The 20,779-nt window shown below is 45.1% G+C and overlaps 1 protein-coding gene across 1 annotated transcript in view; it reads left to right on the top strand.

Annotated features, from left to right (window-relative positions):
• The window catches only part of LOC146353171 (A.superbus venom factor 1-like), a 131,629-nt gene that overhangs the window by 46,346 nt on the left and 64,504 nt on the right, over nt 1-20,779 (top strand). Inside the window, exons 19-21 of the mRNA XM_084835878.1 lie at nt 5,143-5,228; nt 5,383-5,522; nt 20,499-20,711. Coding sequence (XP_084692004.1) covers nt 5,143-5,228; nt 5,383-5,522; nt 20,499-20,711 — 439 coding nt within the window. The remainder of the gene's footprint in view (nt 1-5,142; nt 5,229-5,382; nt 5,523-20,498; nt 20,712-20,779) is intronic.

Genomic DNA, 20,779 nt, shown 5'->3' with positions numbered 1-20,779 from the left:
CCACACTTGGGAATACTGTGTATAGTTCGGGTCACCCACCTCAGCAAGGATATTATAAACCAAGAAAAGGGCAACCAAAATAATCAAGGGGCTGGAGCAATTCCCCTATGGGCATAGGTTACAACATTTGAGGAGTTTTAGCTTGAAGAAAAGGCGGGTAAGGAAGGACATTACAGAGCTGTATAAAATTATGAATGACGTGTAGAAAGTGCATAGGACTTCCCCCAGTCTCATAATACTAGAACCCAATGGGGGTCATCCCATGAAGTTGATTGGTAGGAGTTTCAGGAGAGATAAAAGGAAGGACTTCTTCACAAGCACATAATTAAATTATTACAAGATGCTGTGATGGCCACCAGCCTGGAGAATTTTAAAAGGGGATTGGACTAATTTATGTAGGATAAAGCTATCAGTGGCTATTAGTCATGATGGCTATATGTTACTTCCAGTATTAGAGGCTGTATGCTGGGGAACACAAATGGTCAAGTAGGAATGGGGGAGAACTGCAGTTGGCCTGCATTTTAAAGCGAGCCGACTTAATTCGCATTTCTTTGACTAATATGTAGATCAGTAAAGTTATCTTTCAGACTGTGCACATCTCCAAATCTTGCGATGTGAACTCAATAATTATGTATAAAAATGCATATGGTAGGTAAAGTGGATACAAAAGTGTGTGTACTAGAGAAAGTTGCGTACAAAATGTGTGGGTTAGGGAAAGTTGCCTGCAAAAAAAGAAGCAAATTTCCCTGTTTGAGCAGGAGGCATCCACAGGGGTTATCCCCACCACCACCACCTCTCCCCAGAGCAAGGCAGGGATCACATGACAAAGCTTTTGCCTGGTCCCTCCGTCCTGGCTCCTCCTCTCCAGTCAGTTCCCTGCCTTCGTCCAGGACAGAGTTTTCCTTCATTGCTCTTTCAGTCACCTACTTACCTCACTAGAGCTTTACTCTTTTAGCCTCCTTTCATTTTTTTATTCTCCATTTTTACTCTCTCCAACCTACATAATATCTATGTCTATATACTATCTATATAGAGATATAGATATCTCCTCCCCGCCCTTCCCATCACTTTCTGACCCTGAGCTGACGCCTATGCAAGTAAGGGCCTCTCTGCCCAGGAAACAGATGACAGTGAGGCACATCCAAGTGGTCCGCAATATGGGCTGAAAGAACTGGATCCTGCAACAGCTTCCTCAGTGATGCCAGGGCGAAATCTTTGCTGCCAGCAGAAGCTGCTGTGTGAGAGCCGCCACAGAGTCTCTACGCCAACGCATTCCAAGTTGTGCCATTAGCTGAACAGAGTATGCGGGTCACTCCCCTTCCTCTCAAGAACGTTTGCGGCCCATCTGCCATTTTGGCTGTCATACAGAGATGCAGAGGGATGTGGAATTCAACGGATTTGGCAGAGCACACATCTGTATGCCACGGCAGACTACCACTGCCTGATCGCATAAGCTGCAAGGGGAGGGGAGCTGTGAAAGTGAAGCAGGAATAAACATTTTTCCGCCCTTTCCCTCCTCTGAGAGATGACGTCCCAAGCCAAGGCTGTGCCACCTGTGCAGGCCACCAAGGGGCTCCTGTTCTTAGTGCTACTGAAGCTGAAGTCTTCCCTCCTCGAAATGGCCCATCCCCCGCCACCTCACATGCAATTGCCTCAGGTGTCTGACTGCCTAAGAAATGAAACTGTTGTCCTAGCAGCTTTCTCTGGTCATCCTAGTTCAAATAAGAAGCCTCAGTCTACACTTCCTCAAACTGCAGTCCAGGCTGTAGAGTCGCCTTCAGGTTCCTCCCCATCTCCCACTTCCAAATGCACAAAAAAGCAGAAAGCGGTGAAAGCTTCTGTGTCAGGCCCTCATTCCTCTCAGGAGTCTGGGGATGACTCACCTGACCCAAGGACATATTCAAAAAGGAAAGTGAAAGTGAAACGGATCAGAGAACCAGGAAAAACCAGTCAGACTCCAGTTCCCCAAAATCTGCCTTGCTGGTGGCATGGCTGGATAGAGGAGAGGGTGAGTGGTCTGATTCTGCACACGTAGAAGAAATAATTAGTATGAATTTTTTTAATGCTATTTTTCCCTCTTAGTTAGAGCAATGTCTACTCTGGATATGCAACCGTTGTCACAAAAACCTACCAAGCCAGCTTCCAGGGAAGCCACTTGTTTTTTTCTAGAGCCTTGATACTACCATGGTCTTCATCACTCCTTACAGCAGTCTGGCCCCTAACAGCTGTTGCTGTTCAACCTCCATATGGTCAGTTGCAGCCCAGCAAACTGTACTCTGACTCAACACTTCCAGCCCAACTGGAAGTCTCAGTGGGCAACCCATGCAGAGCTCCTGACGGTCCGAAAACCACCGTCTCCGAGGCCAATACAGAGCTATTAGCACCACCTGTGGCTTCAGCGATCTCACCTTGCACAGAACTTTGGAGAGTAAGGGCGAGGGAGGAAAAGTGTATAGAGAGTAAGGGCAAGGGAGGAAAAGTGTATAGCAGTCTCTGGGGCCAGGACACAGGCATCGCATCCACTGCCTCCACATGTGGATGATAATACCTGGCAAGGTATCTCTGGGCTTTGGCATTGGCACTGCTGGCCGTTAGGTGTAACACCAGAGTCCTCCATCTGCCATAAATCCATCGAAAACCACTGTGATGAAGATACCATTCCCCTTGCTGAATCATCGAATGACTCAACCAATACTTCAGTCGAATCACGTACTGGTGAGAACAGACACTACTACTGCCAAATCACAACTGAACAGACAGGGAGATCCTCGATCTTGCTCCCTTTCTCTGGAGGCTGTAGCACTGTGCATTGAGCAGAGAAACACCTACTGTCTGTAGTTGCACAGCAAATTCAAGGTCTAAGACTACACTAACTGTCTAAGTGGACTTCCTGAGTTAGACAAAGGTCAACCTGGGGAAGTGGACTCTGCCACAGCAGGCCTTCCTATTATTACAATAGCACACAATCACAAGCTCCCCAGGTTGTTTACAAGGCTTCTGACTCCAGGGACAGAGCCTCAGGATTCTCTAACCAAACCCTGGCCAAAGGGATATCTATATGCTTTTCCTCCCATTCCTCTAATAACCAGAATGCTAAAGAAAGTCAGCTAATAGCGCACCACAATCATTCTAGTGGCCCCGTACTAGCCATGCTGCCCTTGGTTTTCAGCAGTTCTGCAGCTGGTGAGCAGTGACCTTAGTTTCTCCCAATATCTCTACTTCTCCTACACCAAGGACCAGTTCTTCATCCAGATCTGGCCTGGCTACACTTAGCCACCTGGAGGCTGAATGGCGCACATATTCCAACATAGGCTACCCAAAAGAGGTTATTAACATCTTACTGTCTTCTCGGCAAACTTCTACTAACTGCACCCACAAATCTACATGGAGTGCCTTCGTACAGTGGTGCAGGTGGACGGCAATGAGTTATAGAAAAGCAGGGCTTAAAGAGCTCCTCCATTTTCTATAAGCAGGTTTGGACCTTGGAATCAGGGATAACACACTACGTCAGCAGGCTTCAGCCCTCAGCTCGGTACTTTCCCAACATGGCCATCTGTGTCTAGGCTCCAAGTAACATCTTAAGCGTTACCTTTGTGGAGCCTCACTCCTTCATCCACCAGTAATGAACACTTCCCTTCATGGTCCAGACAGCACTCACTAGACTTCCTTTTGAGCCACTCAGGACCATTTTGGTCTGTCTCTTGCCTCAAAATGTCACCTTCCTCACGGCCATAATATCAGCTACGTGAATTTCAGAGCTGACTGCCCTTTTGATGAGGGACCACTTTTGTGATTTTCACAAGAACCATGTCTTACTCCTTCCTGATCCTTCTTTTATCCCTAAGGTGAATTCCACTTTCACCACTCTCGGGAACTTTTTCTACCTTCATTCTGTCTCAAACCTGGCCCACCCCTCTGAGAGGGTCAGACCAGGTTAGATGTCCACAGAGCAGTCCGAATATATATATAGACATACACACGCACACGCACACACGATCAAATGAAGGAATTATGAAAAACAGACTTTCATCCAGCAGCCATGGGTAAGAAGGTTTCTAGCTCCACTGTGGCACATTGGTTTAAGGTTTGCATATATACGTCTTATGACTTACAACACATACCGAAGCCAAAAAATGTCACAGCACTCTCCACTAGGGTAGCATCCACATCCATGGCTTTCAGCACACACTACTCTTTGTGGAAATCTGTAGGGCTGCTACTTGTCTTCCTCTAATACATCTGTCAAACAGTACAAATTGGCCACCTATGACTCAGCGGGGGCTGCCTTTGGGCAGAGAGTGCTGCACATCAGTCATAAGACTCAGCCTCTCTAACCATCCTTATGATTACTGATTGGCTTGGGCACTTCCCGTGTGGATGCCTCTTGCTTGAACAAGGAATGGAACATTGGATACTCACCATGAAGGTTCCTTTAGGGTGGAGGCATCCATGCCCCACCCCAAATTTGGCTGAGTCATAATACACCACACTGCAGCTTTTTTTCTCAGCACGTATCTACCTGGGCCTGACCTTCTTGGAGGGATCGGATTAGTTTTTTTCTCTCTCACATGCTATGACACTGTTTGGATTTCTCCTCTTTAGTACGTTATTGTTGTGGCTCCTTGGGCGACTTTGCCTGATGCTTGGTCACGAACAGACTGGAGAACCAGGATGGAGGAACTAGACAAGGGCTTAGTCATGTGATCCTTGCCTTGCCCTGGGCATTGGGGGGGGGGCGCGCATAACATGTGTGGATTCCTCCAGGCTTTGAACAGGAAGGAACCTTCTCGGTGAGTATCCAATGTTCCGTTTTCTGCAGGGTTTTTTTTTAATTACAGATTGATGTGGAAATTGGATGGAACAGACTTATGATTGAATGCATATGAAATCGACGTGGATTGGATGTAGACTGATTCATCCATACCTACAGGAGAGTGCAATTGTGCTCGTATCTTGCTTTTTGGCTTTCCATAGGCACATGGTGGCCACTGTGGGAGCAGAATCCTGGACTGGATAGGCTTTTGGTCTGATCCAGCAGGGCTCTTCTCATGGCCTTATTGTCACATCTAGTTCCCACCTTTGAACTGCACCCCATAAGAACTGCTCCCAGGTATGACGCAGCATCTTCCTTTTTGTATCCAGGATCTCATCCAAGACATTGTCTTTTTACCTCATGGATTCCATCACAACCTGGGAGGTGCTGGCTGTGAGCATTTCAAGAACAAAAGGTAAAGAATTCAGGACAGCAGGCAGGAGAGGGAAGCTGGGGAGATGATGTCAGGCCACTGCCTGCCTGCCTTTGAAAATATCCTAAAAGGGTAGTTGATGCACAATTGCTCTTGATTTTCAACCTTCTTCCTTTCCCGTTGACCCCCCTTGCAGGAATCTGTGTGGCTGAACCTTATGAGATAAGAGTAATGAAAGACTTCTTCATTGATCTACGGTTGCCTTACTCAGTAGTGAGGAATGAGCAGGTGGAGATTCGGGCTATTCTCTACAACTGGGCACAGCAGGAGATGAAGGTAAGCTTTGGGATTTTGACAGGGGTGTGAGTTTAGCAGTGAAGATGTTTGTTCCGCTTGCAATGTGTACTGGGACTCCACTGGGTGCCGGGGAACAATTCTTGGATAGTGCACTGTTGTTGTTGTTGTTCAGTCGCTCAGTCGTGTCCGACTCTTCGTGACCCCATGGACCATAGCACGCCAGGCCTTCCTGTCCTCTGCTCTCTCCCATAGCTGTATGTATTCCAAAAGATGTGCATTGTAGCAGCATCTGGGCTACTGCAAGGAATTCAGAGATGCATCTCTTGGATCATGCAGCACAGCCACTTGGAGTAGCAAGATGTCCTCAACAGACACTTGGAGCTTTGGCAATGGAATGAGGTGGGAGACACAGTGGTAACTTGGGGCACGTGGCTTAGTTTCCCTGTATATTCTTTCTTTGGGGGATAACAATGAAATTGTTGTACCTCACAGTCTTCAGAGCTAGTATAACATAGTAGAGCAAGTAATTCCCTGGAACTTAGAAAGCGGGCCTTAGGCAAGCCACTGTTCTCTCAGCTTCAGTCAGACAATGGCAGTGCATACAAGGCTATATCCCTAATAACCACTATTACTTCCCCAAAATCTGAAGTTTTACACAGCTCCATCACATATGATTATCATTAGCTCAAAGACACATACGATGCCAGCAAAATATCTGCTATCCCAGCATTAAATTTGCTAATCTTCAGTGGTTTAAGATACTGGTCATAAAGGATTGAGAAAATCCTTATAATCAATCAATTATATATGGTGTGTGCCGCTAATCATATTAATAAGACAGCATGCCAAATTTCCTCAGTTCCCACCATTGACTCCATTCTAAATCCTCATCTAATAGTAGATTATATACTATAGCTAACAACTCCTTTGTTGATTTAAGTTTCTTCTTCCAATATTTCTCAAAGTTTGTTACAGCACAATCCTATCGTCCCTGGAAGGACATCTAAGGGCCCTTAAAATATATTGGATCTTTCCATCTGAGGGCAGATGGAACCACCCTCAAAAGGGGAGATCTGACCTCAGAACTCCCCTCCGAGATGCCACAGAAACCTTCATGTCTGTCCATGACATCTCAATTCCGATATTTTGGGGGGGGGGGGGGTAAACAGGCATGCCAAGGGTGCAGTAGTGGTAAAAAGTTGTAAAAACGCAAACAATCAGGAAGGTAGGAAAACAGTGAAAATGTTGCTCCTCCCTCACTTCTGCCTTGCCAGCATGAGCCAGGCAGGGCTTTGGATGCTTCAGCATCAGAGATTTTTGCAGCTACCTGTATGTTTGCTTTGTTAGAGCTCTATTATTCTCCAGGTTGGTGTGAGAAAGGCATCCCGCAATGGGTTATTTGCAATGGGCAAAGGCATCCCGCAATCCCTATCTCCCAGGAAAAGCAGGGACAACTTGACTCCAACTTTTGCATATTCTATTGGTCCCAGGCTCCTCCTTGCCAGTTGTCCCTGCCTTTTGTCTCCTGCTCAAAACCTCTACTGTCTTCAATCTCCCTTTTATATTTTAATCTTGCTTACCTCTTAAAATCTCAGTAATTCCTTCCCCTTATTTTTTTTTTAAATCTTCCTCTTTCTGCTCTGCCTTCCATGCCATCTCCTTCATAGGGGGGGGGGGCGGTTGCAGGGAGGCTTCTAAGGCTGGAAGAAGGAACAAAAAATCACACATCTCTGGATCGTTAGGAAACCATTGAAAGACAAAAGCTCTAGCATCCTCACCTCACAGCAGGAGAGCGATTGGCCAGTAGCTGGGTTGCCAGTCTTGCCAAAGATCATAGGAGCATCATTTGTTGTTGTTCAGTCGTTCAGTTGTGTCCGACTCTTCGTGACCCCATGGACAATAGCACGCCAGGCCTTCCCGCCCTCCGCTCTCTCCCAGAATGTGCTCAAGTTCATATTCATTGCATCGGGGATGCTATCTAGCCATCTCATCCTCTGCCGTCCCCTTCTCCTTTTGCCTTCAATCTTTCCCAGCATCAGGGTCTTTTCCAGGGAGTTTTCTCTTCGCATTGTTGTTCAGTCGTTAAGTCGTGTCCGACTCTTCGTGACCCCATGGACCATAGCACGCCAGGCCTTCCGGTCCTGCGCTCTCTCCCGGAGCGTGCTCAAGTTCATATTCATTGCATCGGTGATGCTATCTAGCCATCTCATCCTCTGCCGTCCCCTTCTCCTTTTGCCTTCAGTCTTTCCCAGCATCAGGGTCTTTTCCAGGGAGTTTTCTCTTCGCATTAGGTGGCCAAAATATTGGAGCTTCAGCTTCAGTATCTGTCCCTCCAATGAGCACTCAGGGTTGATTTCCTTTAGGATTGACTGATTGGACCTCCTTGCAGTCCAGGGCACTCGTAAGAGTCTTCTCCAGCACCACAGTTTGAAAGCATCGATTCTTCAGCGCTCAGCCTTCCTTATAGTCCAGCTCTCACAGCCATATGTTGCTACTGGGAAAACCATAGCTTTGATTATACGAACCTTTGTCAGCAAGGTGATGTCTCTGCTTCTTACTATGCTGTCTAGGTTTCCCATAGCTTTCCTCCCAAGGAGCAAGCGTCGTTTAATTTCATGGCTACAGTCACCATCTGCGGTGATCTTGGAGCCCAAGAAAATAAAATCTGTCACTGCTTCCGTTTCTTCCCCTTCTGTATGCCAGGAATTGATGGGGCCAGATGCCATGATCTTAGTTTTTTGAATGTTGAGTAAGTTTCAAACCAGCTTTTGCACTCTCCACTTTCACCCTCCACAAGAGGCTCTTTAGATCATCTTCGCTTTCTGCCATTAGGGTGGTATCGTCTGCATATCTGAGGTTGTTGATAATTCTCCCGGCAATCTTAATTCCAACCTGTGATTCATCCAACCCGGCATTTCTCATGATGTACTCTGCATATAAGTTAAATAAGCAGGGCGACAATATACAGCCTTGTCATATTCCTTTCCCAATTTTGAACCAATCGGTTGTTCCATATCTGGTTCTTGCTTTTGCTTCTTGGCCCTCGTACAGGTTTCTCAGGAGACAGGTAAGGTGGTCTGGTACTCCCATCTCTAAGAATTTGCCAGAGTTTGTTGTGATCCACACAATCAAGGGCTTTAGCGTAGTCAATGAAGCAAAAATAGACGTTATTCTGGAATTCTCTTGCTTTCTCCATGATGCAGCGAATGTTGGTGATTTGATCTCTAGTTCCTCTGCCTCTTCGAAACCCAGCTTGTACTTCCGGTAGTTCTCGGTTCACACACAGCTGAAGCCTAGCTTGTAGGATTTTGAGCATAATCTTGCTGGCATGTGAAATGAGCGCAATTATACGGTAGTTTGAACACTCTTTGGCGTTGCCCTTCTTTGGAATTGGAATGTAAACTGACCTTTTCCAGTCTTGTGGCCACTGTTGAGTGTTCCAGATTTGTTGGCATGGCCAGGAAAAAAGTACCTGAGATGGAGGGAGCCAGGGTGCCTGAGTCTTCAGACCAGGCCTCCTTATCCCAAGACAGTGTGGAGCCAGCCATCAGCCTGAATATGGACTCAAAAAAGGAGGCATCAGCTCAACAACAACCAGATGCTGAAACTGCCAGCACTGTGAGATTGAGGGTGCATTCCCCTCCCCACTGGGAAGCTTCCTGCCAAATTAAGCAGGCGGCCATTTTGGATAGCAGTTGCAATCCACACTGCCCAAGTGAAACCTTCCCTCTCCCCACCCCTTCTGCCTCCAAGCAAGGGAATAAAGAGCACCACCCCTCCACTGTTCATGACATTTATCAACTAAAGGGCTCAGTACTCTCCCAGCTCACAAAAGCTGTGCTGGATAATTTAACTGATCACCTCTTAGACAAACAAACTTTAAGAACAGGATGGGTGATGAAGTGTAACTGCATCGCACACACCTCTGTCTTCCTCCTCCAAACACTAGAAATAAAAATGAAAATAGGCATAAAACCAAGAATAAAAATCCACAGCCAAGTCAATCAATCAATCAAGCTTGTATTGTTTCAACCAATGGTTACAACAAGCATATAAAAAACATAGGTGAGTAAAATCAGATAAAACATTTGTTACATGTTTTTAACCAGTTTGTGAAGTCAAAAAATTTACTCTATAGCTTTGGGCTGCAAAGGCGACATTGGCCAGTGCCAGGAGAATTGTCTTATTATAACATGCAAACAAAAAAATTATTCTGTCTGAGTCAGACCAGATGGACTTTATATTTAAAACAAAATTATCTAAATAGTTGGAACGCATTTGGGAAGAGATAGAACAATAAAGCAGATAATGAGGCAGGTCCTCCGCTTTGCCACTACAACAAGAGCAAAGTCTGGAGGCATAAGGCGTTTTATTAAAACGCCTTTCCCAAACTGCCGTTTTCATCTGCTGGATCCTTAGACATGTTAGAGCTGATCTGAGATGAGGACTGGAAATAAGAATCAAATATCTTTCACATTCAAAATTATTCTTGATCTGAGGAAACCAGGGTGCTATGTTGTTACTGGAAACTGCACAAAGGTCCAATTGGATAGAAACACTATAAACCCTCTTCTTAAAAACCACTTTGCTGTGGGCTGTATTTAAGATAGTAAAATACTGGGTAGAGAAGCCATAATAATGAGTTTGGGAACTTAATATCTGAAACCAGGATACTGTATTTGATGGATTAGTTATCATTTGCTCTAAAATATACAATTTGGGTAATCTGGTTGGAGGTGAGAAAAAAATCTTGAGCCAATAATTAAAGGCCCTAATAATAGTAGTAAGAAGGGTGCTGGTATTGCTCAAACACTTTACTCACTTCCACACGACTTTATGGAAGAACTTAAAACACCCCTGGTAGATGCTCCAGTAGCAGCACTACTCTCAGGGGCAAAGCCCATGAAGCAGCAGCATTAGGACTAAGAGCCTCAGCTGTCTCCTCCGACTTTGACAGGGCTTCCATTCTGTGGTGGAAGACATAATAAATAACAAAGAACTAAATCAAACTTCCTTAAACAGGAGTCTAATAAAGCTATCTAAGTTCTTTGCTTTCTTAGCTGATGCTACACAAGATGCCCTTCAGTTCATTGCCCACTCTGTGGCAGCAACTACAGTAGCTCGTTGCTCCATCTGGCTCAAGCACTGGATTGGAGATAATGCTTCCGGAGTAAATTCAGGTTCTGTCCCCTTCACGGGAGTACATCTGTTCAGAGAGAAAGCCTTTTAAAAAGTCCTTATAGAGACCAAGGACAAAAAACAGGTCATGCTTTCCTCATCCAGAAGAGAAGACAAAAAAACCTTCACCAGAACGTACTCTTCCTTTCGCTCTTTCAGGAATACTAACCAATTGTCCTTTTAGTCCAAAAGCTACAGTTTCCCAAAACCAGCGTGGCCCAGATAGCGCTTCCAGCCCAAGAACACCATCTCCTCCAGTCACCCTGCCAGACCAACATCTTCTTTCCAGCCCTCTAGACCAGGACAACAACAATTCTGAGGCCAGAACTCCATCCATAGGAGGAAGACCCCAGCACTTCCTCACAGTGTGGGAACAATCCACATCAGATTGCTGGGTCCTAGACAGCATCAGCAATGGCTACAACATAAAATTTGGGGAAGAAGCTTCTCTCAGGTTCATTCCTTCACCAATATCACAATCAACCACCAAGAGACACACCATAACCAAAGCCATTCAGCACCCACTACAAATAGGAGCAATAGAAGCAGTACCACCACCAGAAAAATATGAAGGCATCTACTCCATCTTCTTCATTGTATCCAAATGGGACAGAGGATGGAGATCTGTACTGGACCTCAAACATCTCAACAAGTTTGTCAGATACAGGCAATTTCTTATAGAAACACTGCAAAGCATCAGCGAAGCCCTTCACAAAGGAGAGTTCCTGACGACAGTGGACCTGGAGGAGGCCTACCTCCACATCCTAATAGCACCACATTACAGAAGGCTTCTTCACTTTGCATATCAAAACCACCATTTCCAATACAAAGCAATGCTATTTAGCCTAAGCTCAGCTCCCAGGGTTTTCAACAAGATCTTCGTCTCCCTAGTAGCTCATCTTTGGCTCAAAGGAGTACACACGTACCTATATCTAGGCAGCCTACTTCTTAGCCCCCCCTCCCCAGTCCCCAGTCACAAAGCATTACAGGACCTGGACCTGACCATCAACTGCCTTGAAAGTCACGGATTTGTAATAAGCAAAAAGAAGAGCCACCTGACTCCCACTCGGTCTCTTATATACCTAGGAGCACTAATTCACACCTCCAGGGAATACCAATCCCTCTCCCCGGAAAGAATACTCAGGCACCAAACTCTATCAAAGAACTTCCGACTTCAGCAAACAACAGATCTAATGGGAGTAGCATGCCTACTAGGTCTAATGATATTGTGCTTAGGCATCATCTCATGGGACAGGTTGTATTCTCTCGCCCACTGCAATGGTTCCTCCTTGCCTTCCAAGCCCAGATTACACAGAAGGGCCACAGCTCTGTACATCTACCTCACCCCTCAAAACTTCCCTCTGCTGGTGACGATCTCCTCAGAACCTACAGAAGGGCATTGCCTTCCAGGAGCCAACTAGAATCATGCTGACAACCGCCACCAGCCTCGAAGGCTGGGGAGCCACTGCAACATCCAAGTGACTGAAGGTAAATCGCATACATGGTGAAAAAAAGAAAGAAAGACACAATATCAGCTAGCTAGAACTAGCAATGCACCTAGCCCTGAAACACTTCTCTGGTCAACTACAACAGTCCCATGTCTTTATAAGGACAGACAACATCATGGCCGTGGCTCACATAACTCATCAAGGAGGTACCAAATCATGCTCTCTTCATCTAGAAGTCCAGACCAGGCTACTTTGGGCTGAGCAAAACGTAGCCTCCATCACAGCACAACACATCAAGGGAACACTGAATCACATCGTGGATTTCCTGAGTCGACAACAGATAGATCCAGGGGAATGGAGCCTCCACCGTGCAATCTTCAAAGAAATCCAGAAACAATTTGGCCACTAACTCTGGACCTATTCACCCCCTGTCTCAATCACAAACTCCCAAGGTTCCTTTCAAGATTCCACTGTTATGGAACCAAAGCAGTAGATGCACTGAACACCAACTGGCCAAAGGAAAAACTCTATGCCTTCCCTCCGTTTCCACTCCTAGCCAGAGTGCTGCAAAAGATCAGAAAAGAAGGAGCGAAAGTAGTCCTAATAGCTCCCTTCTGCCCCTGCAGACTGTGGTTCTCAGAAATCCTAGCCCTAGCTCAGCAAGGACCATGGTTTCTGCCACAGAAGTCAGACCTCCTGTTTCAGGGTCCAGTTCTCCACCCAGACCCACAATAGCTCTGGCTAACTGCTTGGCTATTGAAAGGACAATCTACACCAATATAGGCTACCCAGATTATGTCATAAACACCCTACTGGCATCCTGTAGGGAATCCACAACATGGATCTATGAGACAACATGGAGAGTGTTTTACAGATGGAGCAGGAGAAAGAAAGTCAACATACAGACAGACAGCATAAAGGAGCCCCTAGCCTTTCTTCAAGAAAGACTTGATATAGGTATTTAGCCAGGCACCATTATGCAGACAAACATCAACCATATCATCAATCCTTTCCAAACCAGGAAGACTGCCACTAAGCTTGCATCCTCACTTTAAAAGATTTCTCCATGGACCATCATTTATAAATCCTGCTACGGTCCACAGATTTCCATTATGGAACTTACAGGTTGTCCTCTCAGCACTACTCAACACCCCCCCCCCTTTGAGCCACTTAAGACTATACCACTAAGGACCCTGTCACAAAAGGTCCTCTTTTTGGTCACCATTACATCTGCACAAAGAATATCTGAACTCTCAGCCCTCTCAGTTGGGCTCATTAGCTTTCAGAGAGATGCAGTCATTCTCAGGACTGACCCAGCCTTCATACCTAAAGTTAATTTTCTGTTTCACAGGCCATAGGAGCTGGTTCTACCCTCTTTCTGTCCTAATCCTTCTAATCCCTGGGAGGAGGATTGGCAGAAGATGGACATACACAGAGCAGTCAAAATCTATATAGAACGCACACAGTCTTTCAGACAATCAGATTCACTCTTTATTCTTCCATCCTACAGCCATGGGTAAGAAAGCATCTAGGTCCACCTTGGCTAGATGGTTAAAAGCACTCATTTTCTAAGCATATGAGACTTCACACCTTCCAAAATCTTTTAAGGGTTGCAACACATTCAACCAACTCGCCATCACTTTGGTGGCTTCAAGCACTAATGCACCTTTAGCAGCAATCTGCAAGGCTGCATCCTGGGCAAATCGAAATTCTTTCATCAGACATTATAAAATTGACACATATGCCTTGGTGGACACTTCCTTTGGAAGGAGAGTTCTCCAGCAGGTACTTACACCATAATAGATTAGTTTGCTCTAAATTATACTTCCACCCTAATTGGAAGTTAGCTTTAGCATATCCCATTGTGGGATGCATTCCTCACACCAGCCTAGAGAATGGAACATTGGTATTTATTGAGAAGGTTCCTTCTGGGCTGGTGTGCGGAAGGCATCCCAACCACACCTTACAGCATTATTGAGCCTTTTACCTTGTCACTCTACGATGATCTGCCTTTGCATCCACTGGTCAGGCCTCCTTCTTATGGGACATCAATAATTGTGTTACCATATTTTCTGTTCCTCTGTCTATCTAAGCTTTACTCCAACCAGGAGATCGACCTGTACTCTTTTGTTCTGAGCCATGGATAGAACTGACAAGGAGAAGCCTGGGACCAATAGAATACTCAAAAGTTTTAGTCATGTAGTCCCTGCTTTTCCTGGGTGATAGGTGGAGAGAACCCAGCATGGGAGGCCTTCTGCACACCAACCCAGAAGGAACCTTCTCAGTAAGTACCAATGTTCCATTTGGTATTGTGTTTTTAAAAAAAAAAAAACAGGCTTTCGACCCCAACCTTTTATTGTAGTTACAGATCTCAGACTAGCTAACAACAGGATTAAATAAAACCAATCCATAAGATTTAACAATATAAGAAGACAGTGAAACAAAGCAAAACACAGGAACAACAATATAATGATTTATTACAACCAATCTGAAAATTTTGTAATAGCTGGAGTCTCTATTAGCTATTGTATCACATATATCCTGGAACCGGATAATGTCTCCATTCATGAAACAAATTCATGATAGTATAATACCCAACTTTTTCCATTTTGTATATCTCCTATTACTGGTCTTATTTTACATTCTTCATTTTAGAAAAGGGATGAAAGTGGGGATAAGTCCAAGCTTACTGATATTTACCATACTGAGGGTTTTCTTGAGGATGCCTTGCCATTGTAGTTTTGGATGGAGAGTCATTGCTAAGTTATATTGCCTGGGTTTTCAAAATATCCAATTGAATAAAATAGAACAATAATATATGTCCATGTATTGTGTTATACACACACACATACACACACACACAATTGTGTGGTTTTTAAGCCATTTTGGTGTGATATAAATTTTCAAAATAAATAAATATTGAGACAGTAAGTTCAGGGAGTCCTGGACTGTGGATGTGGACAAGCTGTTTTGAGATTTGAGACCTACCTCCCGTTATCTGGATCCTTGCCCATCACAGCTAGTAAAAACATCCAAGGTGCATTTGAAGACCCAGACCTTGGAGGTAGTAGATGCCTCCTTTAGTGTGTGGTCCTTGCTGTTCTTAAAGAAGTAGTATTCCTTACTAAAGAAACCAGCTTCAGACCCTAAACTTAGACAAGTTCTGTCTGGTCTCTAACTTGTCCTTTCTGGGTAAATTGTTGGAGAAGATGATGAAGCCTTTAAGCTCCAGACAGCTTTGGAGGAAACTGATTATCTAGATCCATTCCAGTCAGGGTTCCACCATGGATTTGGAATGGAAACAGATTTGGTCACCCTGGTGTGACTCACACCAGGAACTGAATTATGGGAGTGCAATCCTCTTGATCCTACTCAGTGGTTTTTGATACAATCAGCCATAGTAGTGGCTACACTACAGGCCTATCCTTCTGTCCTGACAGTTTGGCCTCAGCTTAGGAAGCACAGTACTACAGTGGTTCCTGTCCTTGGTCTTAGAAGGTAGTATTAAGTGATTTCTGTTCTGACCCATGGCTTTTGGCTAATGATGTGTTGAATCTGGAGGGCTCTGTGGGTTGGGAAGCCAACTAATCTACCAGTCTTGGATGGGATGACATTCCCCTGAAGGAGCAGATGCACAGCTTTGGAGTGCTCCTGGACTCATCTCTATCTGGGGGGAAACAGGTGGTGGCAGTGGCCAGTACTGCTTTTTGCAAGTGCCAGCAGCCGTATGCCAGCTGTAGGCCTATCTGGAGCAGTCAAACCTGGTTGCAATTACCCATGCTCTGGTTATCTCCAAAACGGATTACATGGGGCTGTCTCTGAAGATGGTCTGGAAGCTTCACCTGGATGCTGATGAGGACCAGAAAATCTGAACACATAACTCCAATCTTGTGCCAGTTGCACTGGCTACTAGTCTGGTTCTTGGCTCAGTTCAGAGTTCTGGTCTTAACGTCTAAAGCCCTTGGCTTGGGACCAGGTTATCTGGAGGATGACCTCCATGCATTCAATCTTACCTTATACCAAGATCTATCTCAGGGGTCCTTCTTGAGTGCCTTCCATTAAGATCCATAAGGTTGGTGTGGACTGGAGACAGGGTCTTCTCAGCATAGGCCCCAAATCTTTGGAACTCTCTTACAGAACTATGAGCCTCGTGTGGCGCAGAGTGGTAGGTGGCAGAAATGCACCCGAAAGTCTCCCCACGACCTGAGTTCGATCCCAGCGGAAGCTGGTTTTCAGGTAGCCAGCTCAGGTCGACTCAGCCCTCCATCCTTCCGAGGTCAGTAAAATGAGTACCCAGCTCGCTGGGGGAAAGGTAGTTAGGCAATGGCAAACCACCCCACTATACAGTCTGCCAGGAAAACGCTGAGGAAAAATGGTGCCCCTCTAGGGGTCAGTAATGACTCGGTGCTTGCAAAAGAGGAACCTTTTGCAGAACTATGCCTTGCCCCTTCAACTCTGGCATTTATATTTCTTTATTTAAAGTATTTTTATCTTGCTCCTCAGCCAAAAAGGCTCCTGGAGCAGCTTATATGTATCAGTAAAACAAGACATTCCCTGTCCACAGGCTTATAATTTAAAATGACACAACACCCAAGGAAAACGGAAGAGGGAGGGAATTAAGTATTTCAGCAGTACTGGTGGAATGGCCCTATTGCCCACCCTCATCTCCTTCAGTGCATCCTGCTGAAATGGGCACATCATCGTCGTTGTTGTGGGCCTTGGAGACCTTCCTCTTCAAGTCTGTTAGTAGAGCAATTTTGTAAGGCTGTTTTTAGATATCTGTTCTGATGTGAGCACCTGTAATCTGTGCCTTGTCTCTCACTTCTTCCATATGTCACTTTGCGAGGTCGTAGCCTTGAAATGTGACTTTAAAATACTTTTTTTTTTAAACCCTCCTAAGAGGAACTACCTGGTCCCTCTCATCCCTATTTTAGATGATAAATGAAAATACTTTTGTTAGAGCATTCTTCTGAGGGAGTAGGGAGAATAAATGGTTTAGGGAGGAGTTTGCTGCTTTTATATTTCTGTATTTTTATTGATAGGTTATTGGTACTTGTTTGCTGTTGTGTCATTTTATCACTTGACAGTGATTTCATTAGCCTCCTTGGGTTCTCATTTAAAGGAAATATGAGATATAAATATTTTTAATAATGATAACACTGGCCTACTATACTGGGTTGTTGTAAAGAGTATGGACTTGGTATGTTGTACGGAGTATTCTATTTATTTTATTTATTATTAAATTTATTAATCGCCCATCTGGCTGGTCACCCAGCCACTCTGGGCAATGTACAACATACAATAAAAACAGTTTAAAACAATAAAATTCTACAATAAAAACATTTTCTAAAATACCCTAACCCACCCCAAATGCCTGCCTGAACAACAACGTTTTTAATGCACGACGGAAGCTCATTAAAGAGGAGGCATGACGGAGTTCCCTAGGGAGGGAGTTCCACAGAGTGGGGGCCACCACAGAAAAGGCCCTCTCCCTCATCCCCACCAGTCTAGCTGTCCTGGCTGATGGGACAGAGAGAAGGCTATCCGAGGCTGATCTTGTTAAGCGGCCTGTCTGGTGCTGCTGGAGGCGCTCCTTAAGATAATAAAGTATTGACTTTAGAGTGCTTTGAACACTCTAAAATGCTAACATAAATGCTACATATTCTTTTAACATATGCATAGTGGGGACAAACATTCTGATGAAATAGGAATAGATAAGAGGCTTGAAATAAATAGGACTGTATATACATGATTGCTAGCAAAACCAATGAAGAAGTTATCTCAGGAGGCAACCTTGGAGGGGGTCATGACCTCGAATGGGAGTTCAGTTTTTAGCCTTTGTGAAGTCAGTCTGTGACAAGACTTGGAGGGCACACTTCACTGCAAACGTGGCTTTGGAGAACACACCTTACTGCACCTGGAACAAAAGGATACCCAGTCTGCTTGTGCTAGAGGAGGAAGCTGTAAAGAACCCAGGAGCGGGAGCCTTATGGTGCCCTCCAGCACAAGCTCCATTGCAATGAACAGGAGTTGTGCAAGAACATGAGAATGCTCTTGAGGGCTTCCGTTTGTTTCAGTGGATATTGTGCAGAAAAGTGTCCTTAGCGGTAATTTGAGCAGGGAGTTGTCAAAAAAGCTGGAAAAGGCTTCTGAGAATGAGGTGAAGGAGAGTCCTTGGGTAAATTGGACTTTGAAAACTTTGCTTCTGCAGTGCACCAGGAACAGAAAAATGTATCTTCTAAAAATAGGATTTAAACATAAAAAATATTCCTGTCCTCATCCTTAGAGTGATGATTAGAAACCTGCCATTCACAGGGAGACATTTCTTCTACATGTCCAAAAAGGTAATGATTGTGACGTTGCAAGGCTGAGAAAAGAGTGAGGAGATCTTGACTGAATGAACGGTTGCACTTTATGACAAAGTGAAATGGAACAGAGAGCTGGCTTGCATTTAGCTGGGGCGAGGGGCAGTTTCTTCTGGACTAATAACTTAACAAATACCACCATTCAACTGTTGGTTACATAACAGTTATGTAAAGGAAGTAGGCTGGCAAAAAAATGGGTTGGGCTGGAAAATTGCCTGTTATTATCTATTGATGAAGACAGATGCAACATTTTAAGACTGGAAGTGACTAATGTGATCATACGTCCACTGTTCTTAAAACACAAATGCCCTTTTCCCCATCCTGACACAAACTCTCTTGGAAAAAGTATTTCAGATTTTCTGTCTGAACTGGGGGAAAGCCAGTTCCTCAACGCTGATTATGTTAACAGCTGGGATGCATGCCTATTGTCTAGTGTCTGTGACACCAGACACTCTCTCACCACCACCACCTGTCCCTGAAAACAGTTTTTTAAATTCTTTTTTATACAATGAAGGAAGAACATATCTGCCTAACCACCTAAAAGAGGCTATGAGTCTGTCTGTCAGTGCCATAGCTTCAAGATCGTGAAATCTAGACACTCGGCAAGTATACTAAGGGGGCCCTAGGGGGGTGCACCTCTGGGTTATTTGGTTTTTTAAATGCATGAATTAATTTTAACTAATTTGAATATTTCTGTTTGAAGCCTGCCATACCATCTTCAGTCACTAGGGGCAGACTTCTCCAACAAACGCATAGCTTTGTAGACAGTAGACTAGTTGATACAGTCTGAAACCAGTGAACTCGACTGTAGCCTGAGGAACAGAGTTATAGGGCTCCCCACTCCCCCCTGCTGTGGGGCAGTCCCCTCCCTCATGGGAATGGAGTGGACAAACCCCTCTTTTAGGGGGGCTATAGGGGTGCACCATGGGACAGGCTGTGCCTAGGGGTGCCAGCAGCTGTGGCTACACTCATACAAGGTGGACACAATGCATTGAACTCTGACAGCTGGGTGTGTTTGCTTGAAGGCTTTGCTATATCAAACTAAGGGTTATTCCAACCAGTGCAAAGCCAAGTCTGTTCACCTGCCAGTTATTGAATGTATGAGATATATCTTCCAGAGTCTCTCTTTAAAGAATCCCCTGAAGAAGCCTCCCCCCCCCACACACACCCCCCCCCGCCCCAGATCTGGCTGAAATGTGTCAGGTTTTCTTAAGAATAAAGCAATTTTTCTAACATACTGAGATGTGTTCTCTCTTTGTGAATTTCTAGTGGATGTTCGCCAGTTTTTTTCCTATTCACCTGCTCCTGCTATTAACAATTTTTTTAAAAATGCAACAACAAGTTTAGCATCATGTCTAGTCAGGCCCTCACTACTAACTCAGTTTGCTGGTGAGTATATTTGTATCACCAGTTGTGAAGCTGGGTCCACACTCTGGGTGTGTGTGAATAGAAAGACCTAGGATTCCTTCGCACAGAGCTTTTATCCTGCTATTGAGATTGCTCACTCACGGACGTTTGCGGGCACTTTAGATGATGTCGTGAACCTCCTCCAGGACATCTCCTGCACTAAATGACAGGTATTCCGTTTTTAAATAGATCACAGATAAGGAGCTATCAAATTACCCCTGCTTTTCCCTCCATGAAAAAGGAAAAGCTGCAAGAAGAGGAGCTAAACCAGTGAAACATATGGAAGACTTGGAGAAGGGGGAGAAGGAGGGGGAAAGGGGGGTGAGGAAGCATGTATAACGGGAGTCCGTCATGATCCTGCATTTAAAACGGAAGCAGAAAGCCCCGTTTCAAATGTGGGATTTTAGGCTGGTGTAGAGTTACTCCTAGTATGGCTATCGGGGACGGGGGGGGCGAGGGATGCAGTGCCTGCAAGATGAAGACAATGTGGTTGACTTGAAGGGGAAAGCAAAGGAGTTGCAGAGCTGCTCCGGGCAAAGGAACCCCCTTCTCTCCTGTTCAGAGTATACGTTGCCAAGACAGCCTTATGGATCACCTCCTCTTCTCTTTCTTCTCAGGTGCGGGTGGAGCTGATGTACAACCAAGCTCTCTGCAGTGCCTCCACTGCCAAGGAAAAATACCGGCAAATACTCACCATTAAAGCCCAGTCTTCCAGGATGGTGCCATTTGTGATCATCCCACTGGAGTTGGGACTGCACGACATTGAAGTTAAAGCAGCTGTCTGGGGCAGCTTGTTGTCTGATGGTGTGAAGAAGAAGCTGAAAGTCGTGGTATGTCCAATGACTTGTGGAGAAAAATAGGGAGGAGGGGGAAAAGGGTGGAGCCATCTGGACTCTTA

This window comes from Heloderma suspectum, chromosome 2 (assembly GCF_057233095.1).
Source record: "Heloderma suspectum isolate Gila_16-S chromosome 2, 16-S_ref, whole genome shotgun sequence".
Lineage (NCBI taxonomy): Eukaryota > Metazoa > Chordata > Lepidosauria > Squamata > Helodermatidae > Heloderma > Heloderma suspectum.
The sequence above is the reverse complement of the archived record's forward strand: the minus strand, read 5'-3'. Positions and strand labels throughout refer to the sequence as shown.